At 37.1% G+C, this 15,190-nt stretch overlaps 1 protein-coding gene across 2 annotated transcripts in view; it reads left to right on the top strand.

Annotated features, from left to right (window-relative positions):
- Positions 1-11,265, top strand: part of ACER3 (alkaline ceramidase 3) — a 73,142-nt gene extending 61,877 nt beyond the window's left edge. For both annotated transcript variants that reach the window (XM_011989743.1, XM_011989742.1), the window contains 4 exons: positions 4,838-4,939; positions 6,437-6,541; positions 9,187-9,232; positions 9,737-11,265. In XM_011989743.1, coding sequence (XP_011845133.1) covers positions 4,838-4,939; positions 6,437-6,541; positions 9,187-9,232; positions 9,737-9,790 — 307 coding nt within the window. In that variant the 3' untranslated portion in view covers positions 9,791-11,265. The remainder of the gene's footprint in view (positions 1-4,837; positions 4,940-6,436; positions 6,542-9,186; positions 9,233-9,736) is intronic.
- The last annotated feature ends 3,925 nt before the right edge of the window (positions 11,266-15,190 follow it).

The following is a 15,190-nucleotide window of genomic DNA, read 5'->3' as shown; positions in this document are numbered from 1 at the left end:
AAAGAAATGGCAGATAGAATAGATTCAATAGAAATATTACTGAATAATGTTGAGCCAGAATAGAAGAACCAACATCAAAAAGGAGACAGAGGCAGAGAACAGAGAAAATGGAAGAGAAGCAATTACCAAAATAATTCAAGAAAACATTATATAATTGATAGGCATGAGTTATTAGACTGAAAGAGCTCACTGGATACCCAGCACAATGGATAGAAATAGACCTATGGCAGTTTCAGAGTTCCAGAACAAGGAAGGATTCCAGAAAGTATATAAGTTGAGAGGCAGGAATATATACAAAGGATCAGGAATCAAAATGGCTTTGGGCTTGCCAAAGCAACATTGGAACTAGGAGACCAATGCCTTCAAATTTCTAAAGGAAAATTATTTCTAAGCTAGAATTCTACAGGCAGCCAAACTATCAGTAAAATACAGAGAAAAATATATTTTCATACATTCCAAGATCTCAAAAAAACTTACATCCCATTAAATACTGCTCAAGAACCTACTGAAAGATGTGCTTCACCAAAATGAGAGTACTACAAAAAGGAGGAGTGCATGGGATACAAGACAGGAGATCCAAGGAAAGAGAGAGGTGAAGACAGTTCCTAAGGTGCAGGTGATGGAAAGGGATTTCTCAGATGACAGCTGTATGCTAGACAGGCAGGCAGTCCAGAATAAAGCAGTGTGATAGAGAAAGATAGAGAGAGACATATATTGAGTGCCTTCTGTATTCTATACTCTTGCACCTGATACTATATGGGTAGTAAGTCCCCTTAGCCTTTCATGGACCATGTACTGATGTTCTTGCTCTCCCCTTCCCGCCCTGCTACCTGGATAACCAAAGACATTCATTTTACCCCACAGAAGAGTTTTGCTTTGAATTGCCCCTGAGAGCTGAAGATTGGCCATGGTAAGTAAGTTTAGAAGCAGAAAACAGATAGCACCCTACCCCCACTGATCATATTCCTGTCATATTTCAGTACCTGGCCCACACTGCCAGAAGCTTTCACTGTGTTGAGGCTTATGTTTCTTAGGACTCATTCTTGCCCTCCCCAAATGGGGGCTATGATAAACTCTGAAAAATTGAAGCCAGACTGTGACTCTTTTAAGCTCATCTTCTCTTGAGAACCTTCATCAAACAGTGGTAACAATGCCTTTTCCATACATTGCCAGGTTTGTGCTTTCCTGATCGTTTTTAAACTAATTACCTTTTACATTCACTTATATGCCAATACACAGTTAAGTAAAACAAAATTGAAAAATGTATTATTGCCATTCACCATATTTAAAAAATAAAGGACAAAGGCAGACCAGTCTTTAGAAAATTAAAATTAAAAATTAAAAGGAAAATTACATACCAAGATTTAGACTAAAGCATTCTGTAAAATTCAACACCTATTTATGTTCAAAAACAAAACAAAACCCTTTACAAACTAGTAATAGAAGGGAACTTTCTTAACCTATAATTCTATAGCATATAAAACACCTAGCCATGACATGTATTTTTTTAATCCCTTTAAAAATCAAGAATAAAACTAGGATATATATTATAATTACTTCTATTCAACATTATACTGGTGGAAATCCTACCCAACATTTTACTTGCAAATGACATGATCATGTATAGAAAATATCACAGGACATGTACAAAAAAAGCTGTTAGAGGGCCGGGCGCAGTGGCTCACGCCTGTAATCCCAGCACTTTAGGAGGCTGAGGTGGGCGGATCACGAGGTCAAGAGATCGAGACCATCCTGGCCAACATGGTGAAACCCCGTCTCTACTAAAACTACAAAAATTAGCTGGGCATGGTGGCACACGCCTGTAGTCCCAGCTACTTGGGAGGCTGAGGCAGGAGAATCGCCTGAACCTGGGAGGTGGAGGTTGTAGTGAGCCAAGATTGACCCACTGCACTCCAGCCTGGTGACAGAGCAAGACTCCATCTCAAAAAAAAAAAAAAAAAAGCTGTTAGAAGCAATAAGTGAAATTTAGCAGAGGCACAAGATTCTAGTCAGTGATTCAAAATCATATTTCTCTGTTCTAGCAGTGAACTATTAACAAAATTTTGTAAAGTATAATTTACAATAACATCAAAATACATTAAATGTTTAAGGATTAAATTTAACAAAATATGCAAGAGCTGTACATTGAAAACTACACAGTACAGTTTTTTTGTTGAGAGAAATTGAAGAGCTAGACAAATAGTCAGATATACCATTTAATGGATCAGAAAAATTAATATTGTTAAGATGCCAGTTCTCCAATCCTGATTTGTAGGTTCTGCAGGCTTTTTGGTAAAAATGGAGAAACTGATTCTGACATTAACATGGGTATACAAAAGATTGTGAATAGCCAAAACAGTTTTTGAAAAGGAACAAAGTTAGAGGACTTGCATGACTTGACTTACTCTGTGCTGCTACTAAGACAATGTTGTATTGGTGGTAATAATGAAATATAAATCAATAGAACATCCAAAAATAGACCCACACACCCATACTGACCTGATTTTCAAAAATATGTCAAGGTAATTCAGTGGAGAAAAGATAATCTTTTCAACAAATTTTGCTGGGACAAATGAATATACTTAGGACAAAGAAAATGAACTTCAACCTCACACCAATATAAAAATTTAATACAAGTGAATTCTATTAAATGTAAATTATATCTCTAAATGTAAAAACTAAGATTATAGAACTTCTAAAAGAAAATATAGGAGGTATTTTTGGTTCGGCAAAGATTTATTAATAAAAAGCACAAACTATAGACAAAAAATTGACAAACTGAACTTCATCAAAATTTCAAACTTTTGTTCTTCAGAATATAGTATTCAGAAAACAAAAGGCAAGCCACAGACTTGGAGAAACTACTTGCAAAATATACATCCAACAAAGGACCTACATGTAAAATAAAGAAAGAATTCTTACAACTGAATAATAAGGCAAACAACAATGTATCAAAGAAGATGTATGGATAGTAAATAACTACATGAAAGATGTTCAAAAACATTAGTCATTAGGGAAATGCAAATTAAAACCACAATGAGATACCACTACACACCTACTAAAACAGCTAAAGTGAAAAAGACTGACTTCAAACCAAGTGCTCATGAAGATGTGGAACATTTGGAACACTTATACATGCCTGGTGGGAATGTAAAATGGTACAGCCACTTAGGAAAACAGTGTAGCAGTTATCTTGAAAAATTAAATATTCACCTGCCATACAATCCAGCCATTCTTCTCCTAGCTATTTACCCAAGAAAAATGAAAACATATGTCTATATAAAGTGTTATTTGTGAATGTTCATAGCTGCTTTATTTGTAATAGTCAAAAACTGGAAACCCGCATTTGGACAGAGAAACAAATTGTACTGTGACCATACAGTGGAGTACCTACTCAGCAGTAAAAGGAAATGAAGTATTGATAACATAATAACATAGATGAATCTCAAAGAATTATGTCAGATGAAAGAAGCTATACAATCAGGGGTATAGATGGTATGATTCCATTTATATAGCATTCTAAAAATCGCATTGGGAGGCCGAGACGGGCGGATCACGAGGTCAGGAAATCGAGACCATCCTGGCTAACACGGTGAAACCCCGTCTCTACTAAAAAAATACAAAAAACTAGCCAGGCGAAGTGGTGGGCGCCCGTAGTCCCAGCTACTTGGGAGGCTGAGGCGGGAGAATGGCATAAACCCGGGAGGCGGAGCTTGCAGTGAGCTGAGATCCGGCCACTGCACTCCAGCCCTGGCAACAGAGCAAGACTCCGTCTCAAAAAAAAAAAAAAAAAAAAAAAATGCAAATTGAACTTTTGGAGGTGGTGGATATCTTGATTGTGGTGGTGGTTTCATGGGTATATACAGATGTACTGATCAGAGAGACACTTTAAATATATTTAATAGTTTTAATGTAAGTCAGTTATACCTCACTGAAGCTATAAAACATAGGTAAGCTGATACTATTTTCAGTACCTCACCAAGCTTCAATTTCCTCATTGTTGAAGTAAAAATAATACCCGCCTCACAGGGATTATTTGAACATTTTGTGTATGGTATGTGTGTGCATGCACACCCGTCCACAATACCCCCATATCACTCTCTCCTTATCAGGCCTTATTTTTCTTCAAAGCAATTATAATTATGTATTTGATTGTTTACCTCCCCCAGCTATACTGTAAATTCTTTGAGAACAAAAACTTTACCTATTGATCATTACCTTCCCAAATGCTTAGAACAATGTCTGGTACACAGTACTCCATATACATTATTAAGTGATTTAATGAGTGAATATGTGTGTGTGTGTGTGTGTGTGTGTGTGTGTGTGTGTAACTACATTGCCTTACATGGAGTATATGACTCAACCTACATTGATAGCTAATCCACTATCCCCCTGCCTCTTCCATGGGACCAAAAAAGTTATCAGGCACTTTCAGATTACCTTCCCAATACATTTATTAAAGTCTTCGTGGCTTATTTCTTGGCACCTTTTAATGGCTACATATAGTAGGCAAATTATTAGAAAATTTGATAGGTCTGCTTTTACTATCAACAAAAACTTTTCCTTCTAATGAAAGTGATGTCTTCTTGCCAGGCAAGGTAGCACATGTCTATATTCCCAGCTGTTTGGGAGACTGAGATGAGAGGATCCCCTTGAGCGCAGGAATTTGAGGCTGGAATGTACAATGATCACACCTGTGAATAGCCACTGCACTCCAGCCTGGGCAACATAGTGAGATCCCAGCCCTTATAAAAAAGGAAGAAAGTGATGGCTTCAATTTCTGATCATGACATGACTTGAGAAAATTTTATTTTGCTTTTCTTTTTTCCCCCCACAGGGTTTATCCATGGCTTAGAGGACTGGGTTATACATCATTGGGTATATTTTTATTGGGATTTTTATTTTGGAATATAGATAACATATTTTGTGATTCACTGAGGTAAGATATATTTTCATTTCTTCAGAAATATTTTTGGAAAGATTTTATTAAGTAGAGAATTTTATAAACATATAGAAATAATAGTGCCCTGAAATGAATTTTTACTATTGTTGACATTTAAAAGATATGTACAGTATAATAAAGTTAGATTATTGGAATGCCTGTTTAAATTACCTAAAATTTTGGACCTGAGACTTTTTCATAACCTCTGTAGGGTTTAGGTTTTGTGTGTGTGGGCATCACAGAACTATATAGTTAATCAAATGTTGACTATTCCTTTGAAACCTGCCTGATCTGCTTCAGTGAATAAAGAAGACTGATTTGTAATAAGCATATGAGAAACATGTATATAAATATATACTTTCATATGCTTAATGTTATTTTCTAAAAAAGCAAGTGTTTTTTTACCATCTTTTCAGCAATCATATATTGCCAGGAGTTTGAATCTTAGACTTAGGTGTCTCTGGATTCTAGTCTCTCATTAAGACACTGTCTTTCTGGCCTCTTTTCCATGAAATGAGCATGCTGAATAGGTTAAACAGGTGGGTCATTCCAACTCCAAATCCTGTGAACTAACAATTTTGCATAAACAGAACAGAGGAAGGTACTAAACAGTACTACAGGAAGGCAATCAACAAAATTCAGACTGTGAGAAATCTACAGAATGAATGACCTGGTCTCTTCAACAGATAAATTGCAGAGGCACAGCCAGGCGCGGTGGCTCATGCCTGTAATCTCAGCACTTTGGGAGGCTGAGGGGGTGAATCACTTGAGGTCAGGAGTTCAAGACCAGCCTGGCCAACATGGTGAAACCCTGTCTCTACTAAAAATATAAAAATTAGCTGGGCTTGGTGACGTGTGCCTGTAATCCCAGCTACTTGGGAGGCTGAGGCAGGAGACTCCAGCTTGGGTGACAGAGCGAGACTCCATCTCAAAAAAAAAAAAAAAAATTGCAAAGGTAGGAAAAAAGAGAGAGGAGGAACATATAGATTAAGAGACTTAGATATATCAACCAGATACAATGTGTTGGCCTTTTTTGGATTCTGATTCAAACAAACCAACTATTTAAAAAAATGAAGTATGAGAAATTTGGAACTTCGATGATCAGTAACTGAAACTTTTATGATATTAAGGGAGTATTATTATTTTTAGGTGTGAAAATGTGGTTGTGTTTTAGGGAGGTTTTCATATTTGAGAAATACATACAAAAATATTTAGAAATAAAATGATATAGTATCTGAGATTTGCTTCAAAAAGATATAAGAGAGAAAAGTGTCTAAGGGTTTAGATGACACGAATTGACCATAAATTATCATTGTTGAATACTGTTCCTCAGAATGTACTTTGGATAACAATGTGGCAGACTACAGGAAGCTTAAGGCAATTAAATAACTGCTGTTTTGAGAATGATATTTCAAAATGCTCTAAGACTATCAGCGTTAGTTGCTAGATATTTTAAAAATTTAACGTGGTGATTTTCTCCCTCTCTCCACACAGGAACTTTCGAAAGAAGGTACCACCTATCATAGGTATTACCACACAATTTCATGCATGGTGGCATATTTTAACTGGCCTTGGTTCCTATCTTCACATCCTTTTCAGGTAGGAAATAGAGACTTTTTTAGCCTTGTACTAGAGTTTGGTTTTTTTTCTTTATTGTTTAAAATAGGATGATGTAAATACTTTTTAAACACTAGAAAATTCACAAACATGAAAATTAAATAGTATACTCTTGGACAAACATTGGGTCAAAGAAGAAATCAAAAAATTAGAAAATACCTTGAGACAAATGAAAACAAAAATACAACATACCAAAACTTATGGGATGCAGCGAAAGCAGTACTAAGAGAAGTTTAATGCCACATTTAAAAGGAAAAGAGATCTCAATGAAACTTTACACCTCAAAGAACTAGGAAAAGAAGAACAAATTAAGCCCAAATTTGGCAGAAGGAAAGAAATAACATGGAGCAGAAATAAACAAAATAGAAAAATTTTTAAAAATCTATGAAACTAAGAGTTGGGGTACTGAAAGATCACCAGAATTGACAAATCTTAGCTAGACTAACAAAAAAAAAGAGACAGAAGACTCAAATAAATAAAATCAGAAATAAAAGAGACATTACAGTGCTGCCACAGAGATAAGAAGAATCACACAATTATATGCCAACAAATTGGATGACTTAGAAGAAGTGGACAATATCCTAGAAACGTAGAACCTACCAAGACTGAGTTGTGAAGAAATAGAACAGACCTCTAACTAGGTCAAAACATTCATAAAAGTAAGCAAGCAAGACACAAACAAATGAAAAGACATCCTGTGTTCATGGATTAAAAGACAAAGTTGTTAAAATGTTCATACTACCCAAAGCCATCTACAGATCCAATGCAATCTTATTTAGAATTCCAAAGACATTTTTTACAGAAATAGAAAAAATAATTCTAACATTCATATGGAACCACAAAAGGCCACAGGTAGCCAGATCAATCTTGAAAAAGAGCAGACCTGAAACATCACACTTCTTGATTTCAAAATAAACAAAACATGCATAACTTTTTTGTTGTTGTACTTTTCAGGTATTGTATTTTTTACAAGTTGAAAGTTTCTGGCAGCCCTGCATTAAGCAAGTTTATAGGTGACATTTTTCCAGCAGCATGTGCTCACTTCATGTTTCTGTCTTATTTCTGTAATACTGACAATATTTCAAATTTTATTATTATTATTATATCTGTTATGGTGATCTGTGATCAGTGATTTTTTTTTTTTTTTTTTTTTTTTTTTTTTCACTCCTGTCACCCAGGCTGGAGTGCAGTGGCGTGATCTTGGCTCACTGCAACCTCTGCCTCCTGGGTTCAAGTGATTCTCCTGCCTCAGCCTCCCAAGTAGCTGGGATTACAGGCATGCGCCACCACGCCTGGCTAATTTTTGCGCTTTTAGTAGAGATAGGCTTTCACTATGTTGGTCAGGCTGGTCTCAAACTCCTGACCTCAAGTGATAATCCCACCTTGGCCTCCCAAAATGCTGGGATTACAAGTGTGAGCCATTGTGCCTGGCCTGTGATTAGTGATCTTTGATGTTACTATTGTAATTGTTTTGAGGCACCACAAACCATGCACATATAAGACAGTGAACTTAATAAATGTTGTATGTTTCGACTGCTCCACCAATTAGCCACTCCCCAGTCTCTTTCCTTCTCCAGTCTCCCTATTCCCTAAGAGAAAACAAAGTTTAAAATAGGCCAATTAATAACCCTACAGTGGCCTCTAAGTGTTCAAGTGAAAGGAAGAGTTACACATCTCTCACTTTAAATCAAAAGCTAGAAATGATTAAGCTTAGTGAGGAACGTATGTTGAAAGCTGAGATAGGCCAAAAGGTAGGCATCTTGTGCCAAAGAGTTACCCAAGTTGTGAAGGCAAAGGAAAAGTTTTTGAAAGAAATTAAAAGTGCTACTCCAGAGAACACATAAATAATGAGAAACTGACACAGCCTTATTTCTGATGTGTAGAAATTTCTGGTAGTCTGGATAAAAGATCAGACCAACCACAACACTGCCTTAAGCCAAGGCCTACTCCAGATCAAGGCCCCAACTCACTTCAATTCTGTGAAGGCTGAGAGAAGTAAGGAAGCTGCAGAAGAAAAGTTTGAAGCTAGCAGAGATTGGTTCATGAGGCTTAAGGAAAGAAGCCATCTCCGTAACATAAAAGTGCAAGGTGAAGCTGCAGCAAGTTATCCAGAAGATCTAGCTAAGATTATTGATGAAAGTGGTTACACTAAACAACAGACTTTTAATGTAGATGAAACAGCCTTCTATTGGAAGAAGATACTATCTAGGATTTTTATAACTAGAGAGGAGAAATCAATGCCTGGCTTCAAAGCTTCAAAGGACATGTTGTGACTCTCTTGTTTGGAGCTAATGTAGCTGATGACCTTAAGTTGAAGTCAGTGCTCATTTTCTATTTTGAAAGTCCTATGGCCCTTAAGAATTATGCTAAATGTACTCTGCTTGTGCTGTATAAAATGGAACATCAAAGCCTAGATTACAGTACATCCATTTACAGCATGGTTTACTGAGTATTTTGAGTAGGTGCTCAAAAAAAACCGGTTGCTGAGCAAATGAAGCATATACTCATGTCTTTTTTTTTTCTTGCCTTGTACATGCAGAAGCACTATGGTTAAGTTTGTCAGTACACCAGTTTGTATGAATTTAAAACGAATCTGAAAAGCTTTCCCCCTCCCACTTTTCTTTCAGTTTGTATACAAGAACACTTTACCTGAGATATAGGCCAAAAGTGAAGGTAAGTCCACCTCTTAGGTCCTGTGTGTGTGTTGGGGGTTTGGTACTGGGAGTATAGGATGGAGGTGGAAGAGGAAAGGGGAGTTTGCAAAGGTAGTGGAACAAACACAGGCTTTGGAACCAAAGGCATTGAATCTTTCATTTACTACTGCATGTTCTTGGACAAATCTCTTTAAGCCTTAGTTTCTTCAACAATAAAATTGAGCTGCTAATAACTACATTGCAGAGTTGTTTTAAAGATCAGAGATAATTTATATGTCCAGCTCCATGTTTGACAGTCAAAGCTTAATAAATTTAAGTAAACTCAATAAAAATACTCTCTGATATCTGGTCCAAGACTAGAAGGAATAAACTGTGAAACTGTGCTTAGGCTACTAATACCAGGACAATCACTAGCAAACCTATGTATAGTCACAGCCCCATGGATTCTTTCTCATAGTTTTTTAAGGAATAACATGGAACAATTTTGTCTTTTCTCATTTTGTCCTAATTTGTCCCCAAACAGTTTATCTTTGGAATCTGGCCAGTGATCCTGTTTGAGCCTCTCAGGAAGCACTGATGAATCATTCCACCAAGAAAACAAGCACCTACCATAGACCTGGCAGAATAAATAAGGAAATCCTTAAAGATCTACAAGTTCAAATATGTCATGACCATCATAGCAGAGGAGTGACTTTCTGACTAATGCTGCCACCCACTCCATAAACAGAATAAGAAGTGAGGCCTGCTGGGTGTTTAGCTCATGGCATTATCTCATTTGTCCCCTCCTCCTTTCATGCTCCAGTTTATAAAGAAACAGAGATGATGTGTGTGTATGCTTCAAATGCAGAAACAATTGGGCTTTTCTTTAACAGGTTAACAGTTTGTGCTGGTTATAAGAAATTAATCTTTTTTTTCTTTTTGCCAAGGGTTGCATGTGAATTATACTTTTCTTAATATTTGATTAAATAATGCAAACAGTCAGCTAAGGGCCAACAAAACCCCATATCCAGATAGTTAGCTGTGAGCCAGCACTCAGCTTTGTCATATTTGATTAATATTGTATTAATCTCATGGATGGTTCTCAAAGGTAAGAAAAAAAGAGAGAGAGAGAAGAGAGAGTGAGCTAGCTGTGGGATTCTGTGTAGTTCTTCACTGTCTGTTCCAGGGCTAGTCAGAGGATCATAAGCAAGCTCAGACCTGCCCCCGGTTCAATACTTAACCACATCCCAGGATTTATGGTGTCTGCCTATGGCCACAGCCAACCAGAATGAGTGGGTCATCTTATAACCTTTCTGAAGCTCCATGAGGACATGTATAGAATGTTGTGCCTTCAGCCAGCTCTGCTCTGATCTTTGCAGATCTTTAAGTTGTCACCGTTTCTATGGCTAGACAAATAGGACTGGTGGTCTAGACTACCCATAGTTCATCCTCCTCACATAACTTAGTTGAAGTTGTCAGGGAATGTCATTACACACCGATTTTTTAAATTATGCAGTATTTTCCAGTTCTCAAAGAGAGGTCATGGTTGTGCCCAGGGAAGTGTGTTGCGTTAACTAAAGCTAAAATGATCAGAATCCTATTTACATAAAGCATATTAAAATATCTGCTCCTTAATTTTCTGAAGGAAATAGATGTAAGTTTCTGTTACTTGAAACCTACAGAACCCACAAAAATTAGGGTGATAAGAAATGACAGTGAAATCTCATCATAAGGCAGCTAGTTCTAATTTGCATTTGAATATATAACAAATTGCATCACTTTTGACAAACATAACACCTGCCTGCAGTAAAAATCTGATTTGACCCCTCTGCTCATGTATCATCATATCTGTAGCTCTGCATCATTTAGCATTTTTATGACTTTTTTTGCTTTTTATAAATTATTGTAAAATCCAGATTGTTTTTACCACATGATGACATGACTCAAGATTAAATCCTAAGCTAGTTTCAAAAGGAAAATCTTTTCTTCTTATGCAAAGATGGTAAAACACTTTTTGTCATTTTTTCCAGTATTCAGTAAGTAGCCTTTGTACAAATTTAAAACCAAAAACTATTCTGTTGTTTTTCTTCACCTACTAGCCTTAGTTTTTAACCAAGTATCCAAAGATGGTCAAGTTGACATCCTTCCCTTAGCATGCCCAACAAACCACTAGACCATTAGACTGATTCTTCCACCTGCTTTTATGATCTCCAGGAAGAAAAACACTTGCCAAAACATTAAGAGAACTTTTGTTCTGCCTTAAGGGGGTATAAAACTAAACCATTTGAAGGCACAGTCCGTAAGACTGTACTTGATTTTGCCCCGAGATTCTGACTTCTGGCTACATTTCACCTGCAGTTACCTGGGCTATCAGCCATCATACATTTTTAAATTCATTTGTTTTCCACCATTATATTTTTATACTTTTCAGTTAGATATACTTCTGCATAAAGAATATATATACAGTGTAGGATAAAGGCATGTCCTACATGGCAATGCTGTTAAACATGGTAAGACTGAGGTTCTGCAGAATTAAAGTCAGATGAAGGGTACAGAGAGCACACCTTGATACTGAGGCCATTTAGAGCAATTTGTTTAATGAGTGGTTTAGCCATCACCACCAGTGGCCACCTGTTCAATAAAATTGCCCAGCACCATAGTGGAGAGTCATCTACACCCCGAGGTGACCTGTAAGACTGGCCAATTCGTTGAAGACCCTTGTTTCTATTGGGAGAATGGAAAGCAGAAAGGGAAGCCAGGCTCTTTAATGTTCCAAATCAGCTGTGCCTCACACAAGGCTCTCTTTTCAACAACTAAGTAACACACTCAAGACTTTGTGTCTGTGCAGCATTTTATGGAAATCACTGGTGACTTATAGGATATTACTAAATTATCTTTATTTCAATAGCTTTATTTTTTCCTATTCGGATTCTAGGTATACATTACAGGGTTGGATTCCTCACTACCCCCTCCCACTGTCATTTGTTTTATTGGAAAACTTCATGTTAACTAGAGTGTACAAAAAGTCTGTTTCCTGCTGAGCCAATAATGATTTGTTTGCATATCACCTAATGTGAACAGTGCTCATCTGTGAACCCTACAGCAAATTATATTTTAGAAAATACTTTGTGAGGCTGGGCATGGTGGCTCATGCCTGTAATCCCAGCACTGTGGGAGGCCAAGGCTGGCAGATCACTTGAGGTCAGGAGTTCGAGACCACCCTGGCCAACATAGTGAAACCCCGTCTCTACTAAAAATACAAAAATTAGCCGGGCGTAGTGGCGCATGCCTGTGGTCCCAGCTACTCGGGAGGCTGAGGCAGGAGAATTCCTTGAACCCAGGAGGCGGAGGGTACAGTAAGCTGAGATCACACCACTGAACTCCAGTCTGGGTGACAGAGCGAGACTCCGTCTCAAAAAAAAAAAAAAAAAAAAGAAAAAAGAAAATACTTTATGAGGATGTAAAAGAAGCAATTTGCTTCCACATCTGAATATCCTTCTTGTGCCTCCATTTTCACTCTGAAAAACTGAAAGCAATTTGACTTTGATTTTTGTTTTTTTAAAGAACAGCTAGGTGAAAGGAGGTTAAGCTGATTGGTCACTCTGCCTGCCCACTATCTACTCCCCACCGTGGTGTTTCATGAAACATCCCCACCACCTGAAGTGATCTTTTTAATCCTTGGGATAGGAAATGCATTGATAATTAACAGGAAAAAAAATTTGTTTTTAAATAATCTACAAATGAGAACCCAAATAGTAGTATTTAGTTTGACAGAAGTAAATCATACGGTTTAAATATAATGCAAAATTTCAGGACAGTTAATTTGGGCTTCCCTTACTCTAAGAAGGTTTTTCTTATAATAAGGATAAGACGTGTGGTTTAAAGAAAATTAAGAGACAAAAACTTCAGGTACATAATGCATGAAAATCTTTAAATGCCTGCAAAAATTAAGTTCTGTTGTAATACCAGCCAGTTCTGAATTAGCCAATGCCCTAAAAGCATCTAACAATTTAAAGTTATCTTATGAGTCCTATGAAAACAATTATTTGTTGCTAAATTTGAGTTTTGGCTACGAACTCCATGTTTACGTGATAAGAAATTGCTTTGGCCCTGTGGTTTATGATGTGCTGCTGGATACGTATTTATGTAAAACTGACATTTCAAAGAGAACCTATATATAATTGGAATTTCCACCTGTGTGGCTGTTTGCAGATCTACCTGTCTTCCATTTTGCATCCTATCAGTGCTATAATTAGTCTGATCACTTTGTCTTGTTTTTCAGTGTCTACAATTATAGCTTATTCACTAGGTTCTAACTACTTAAAAATAATGGGCCAGGCGTAGTGGCTCATGCCTGTAATCCCAGCACTTTGGGAGGCCGAGGTGGGCGGATCACGAGGTCAGGAGATCAAGACCATCCTGGCTAACATGGTGAAAACCTGTCTCTACTAAAACTGCAAAAAATTAGCAGGGCCTGGTGGCAGGCGCCTGTAGTCCCAGCTACTTGGAAGGCTGAGGCAGAAGAATGGCGTGAACCCGGGAAGTGGAGCTTGCAGTGAGCCGAGATCACACCACTAAACTCTTGCCTAGGCAACGGAGCAAGACTCCATCTCAAAAAAAAAAAAAAAAAAAAAGACTAAAATTTGATTTAACGTAGTTATGACCCCTTTATGGAAGGAGCTGCAAAATGGAAAGAAAAAAAAAAAAAGGAATCATGTCATCTTGACTCAGCTGACTGGAAATTTTCAATACTGTCCTTTAACTGTTGCACTCCAGCCAGCCTGGGCAACAGAGTGAGACCCTGTCTCAAAAAATAATAATAACAAAAAATAAGGAAATACTTGTTAAAATATCTAACTATGTAATTGCTACATGGAGAAGCCACTGGTGGTGTTGAAGTCCTTGGGAGCATTCCACTGAACTTCACCATTTCTCCAAAATTATCAGCTCAGTCAGCTTCATATACCCAGATATGAACACTTCTACACTTGAAATTCAAACTGAAGGTAAATCTCTGACTTTGGACTGTAAACTTTTGCCTTGAGTATGAAACCTTGACATTGCTGAAAGAAAAGTGGAAACTGTAAGGGACAACAAGTTTCACCAAGGCACAGTCTTCTCTGATAGGCCAGCAGAGCAGCTAAGGAGAAGACAGATCACTCAAGAACTTAAGTCGTTTGTTAGCTACAGCATTTCTGTTGCTGTGATACACATTCAGCCATTTTGGAGGAAAGCTAAGCAGTACTGACCACCCATTTTCATGTACTTTAAATAACAAATATTATTTCTCAAGGTCTTCATTTTATCATTAAATTCAGCTAATTACTACCTGATTTCAAAGGCGGCTAGTATAGAAGACTGGTCACAAGAATTTTTTTTTAAATAGAAAACCCTAAAATCCAAATCAAGAAATTCAGTTACAGGCTGCAAGTGACCTAAAATTCCCCCACTCTAGCTCAGCAGCCATCAGTCAGTATAGCACCAGCCACATGTCACTGTGCTCTGCATTCAGCTCCTTTTCAACCCTTACAAGACCGCTTCATTGCTTTAACAATGTAGTGTTGATACTTGAACTGAATTTAGTCGTTGGTATCTTAAATATTCACAAAATTGTCATAAAGCTTCTGAAACATCTGGCAATGCCAGATCTGTAGGTCATCACTTTTAAATTGAGTTTGCAGAATTAACTAAAGTTGCAGCAGCCATATTTATTAGAGAAATCTTTAAGCATATACATATGGTTCTCTATAAGCATTCATTCAGAGATCATCTGTGCCTAAAAGAAAATGATAAAAATGTGTCATAATATCAAAGGGGTCTAGATTAGGGGTTGGTAAACTACAACCCATGAGCCAAATCCAGGCTGCAGGTGTATGGCCTGCAAGGTAAGAATGGTTTTTTCATTTTATTTTATATTTTTTTTATATATTATTATACTTTAAGTTCTTGGGTACATGTACATAACGTGCAGGTTTGTTTCATATGTATACTTGTGCCA

The sequence above is a fragment of the Mandrillus leucophaeus genome, unplaced genomic scaffold (assembly GCF_000951045.1).
Source record: "Mandrillus leucophaeus isolate KB7577 unplaced genomic scaffold, Mleu.le_1.0 Scaffold360, whole genome shotgun sequence".
NCBI lineage: Eukaryota > Metazoa > Chordata > Mammalia > Primates > Cercopithecidae > Mandrillus > Mandrillus leucophaeus.
This window is presented reverse-complemented; position numbering and strand designations above follow the sequence as displayed.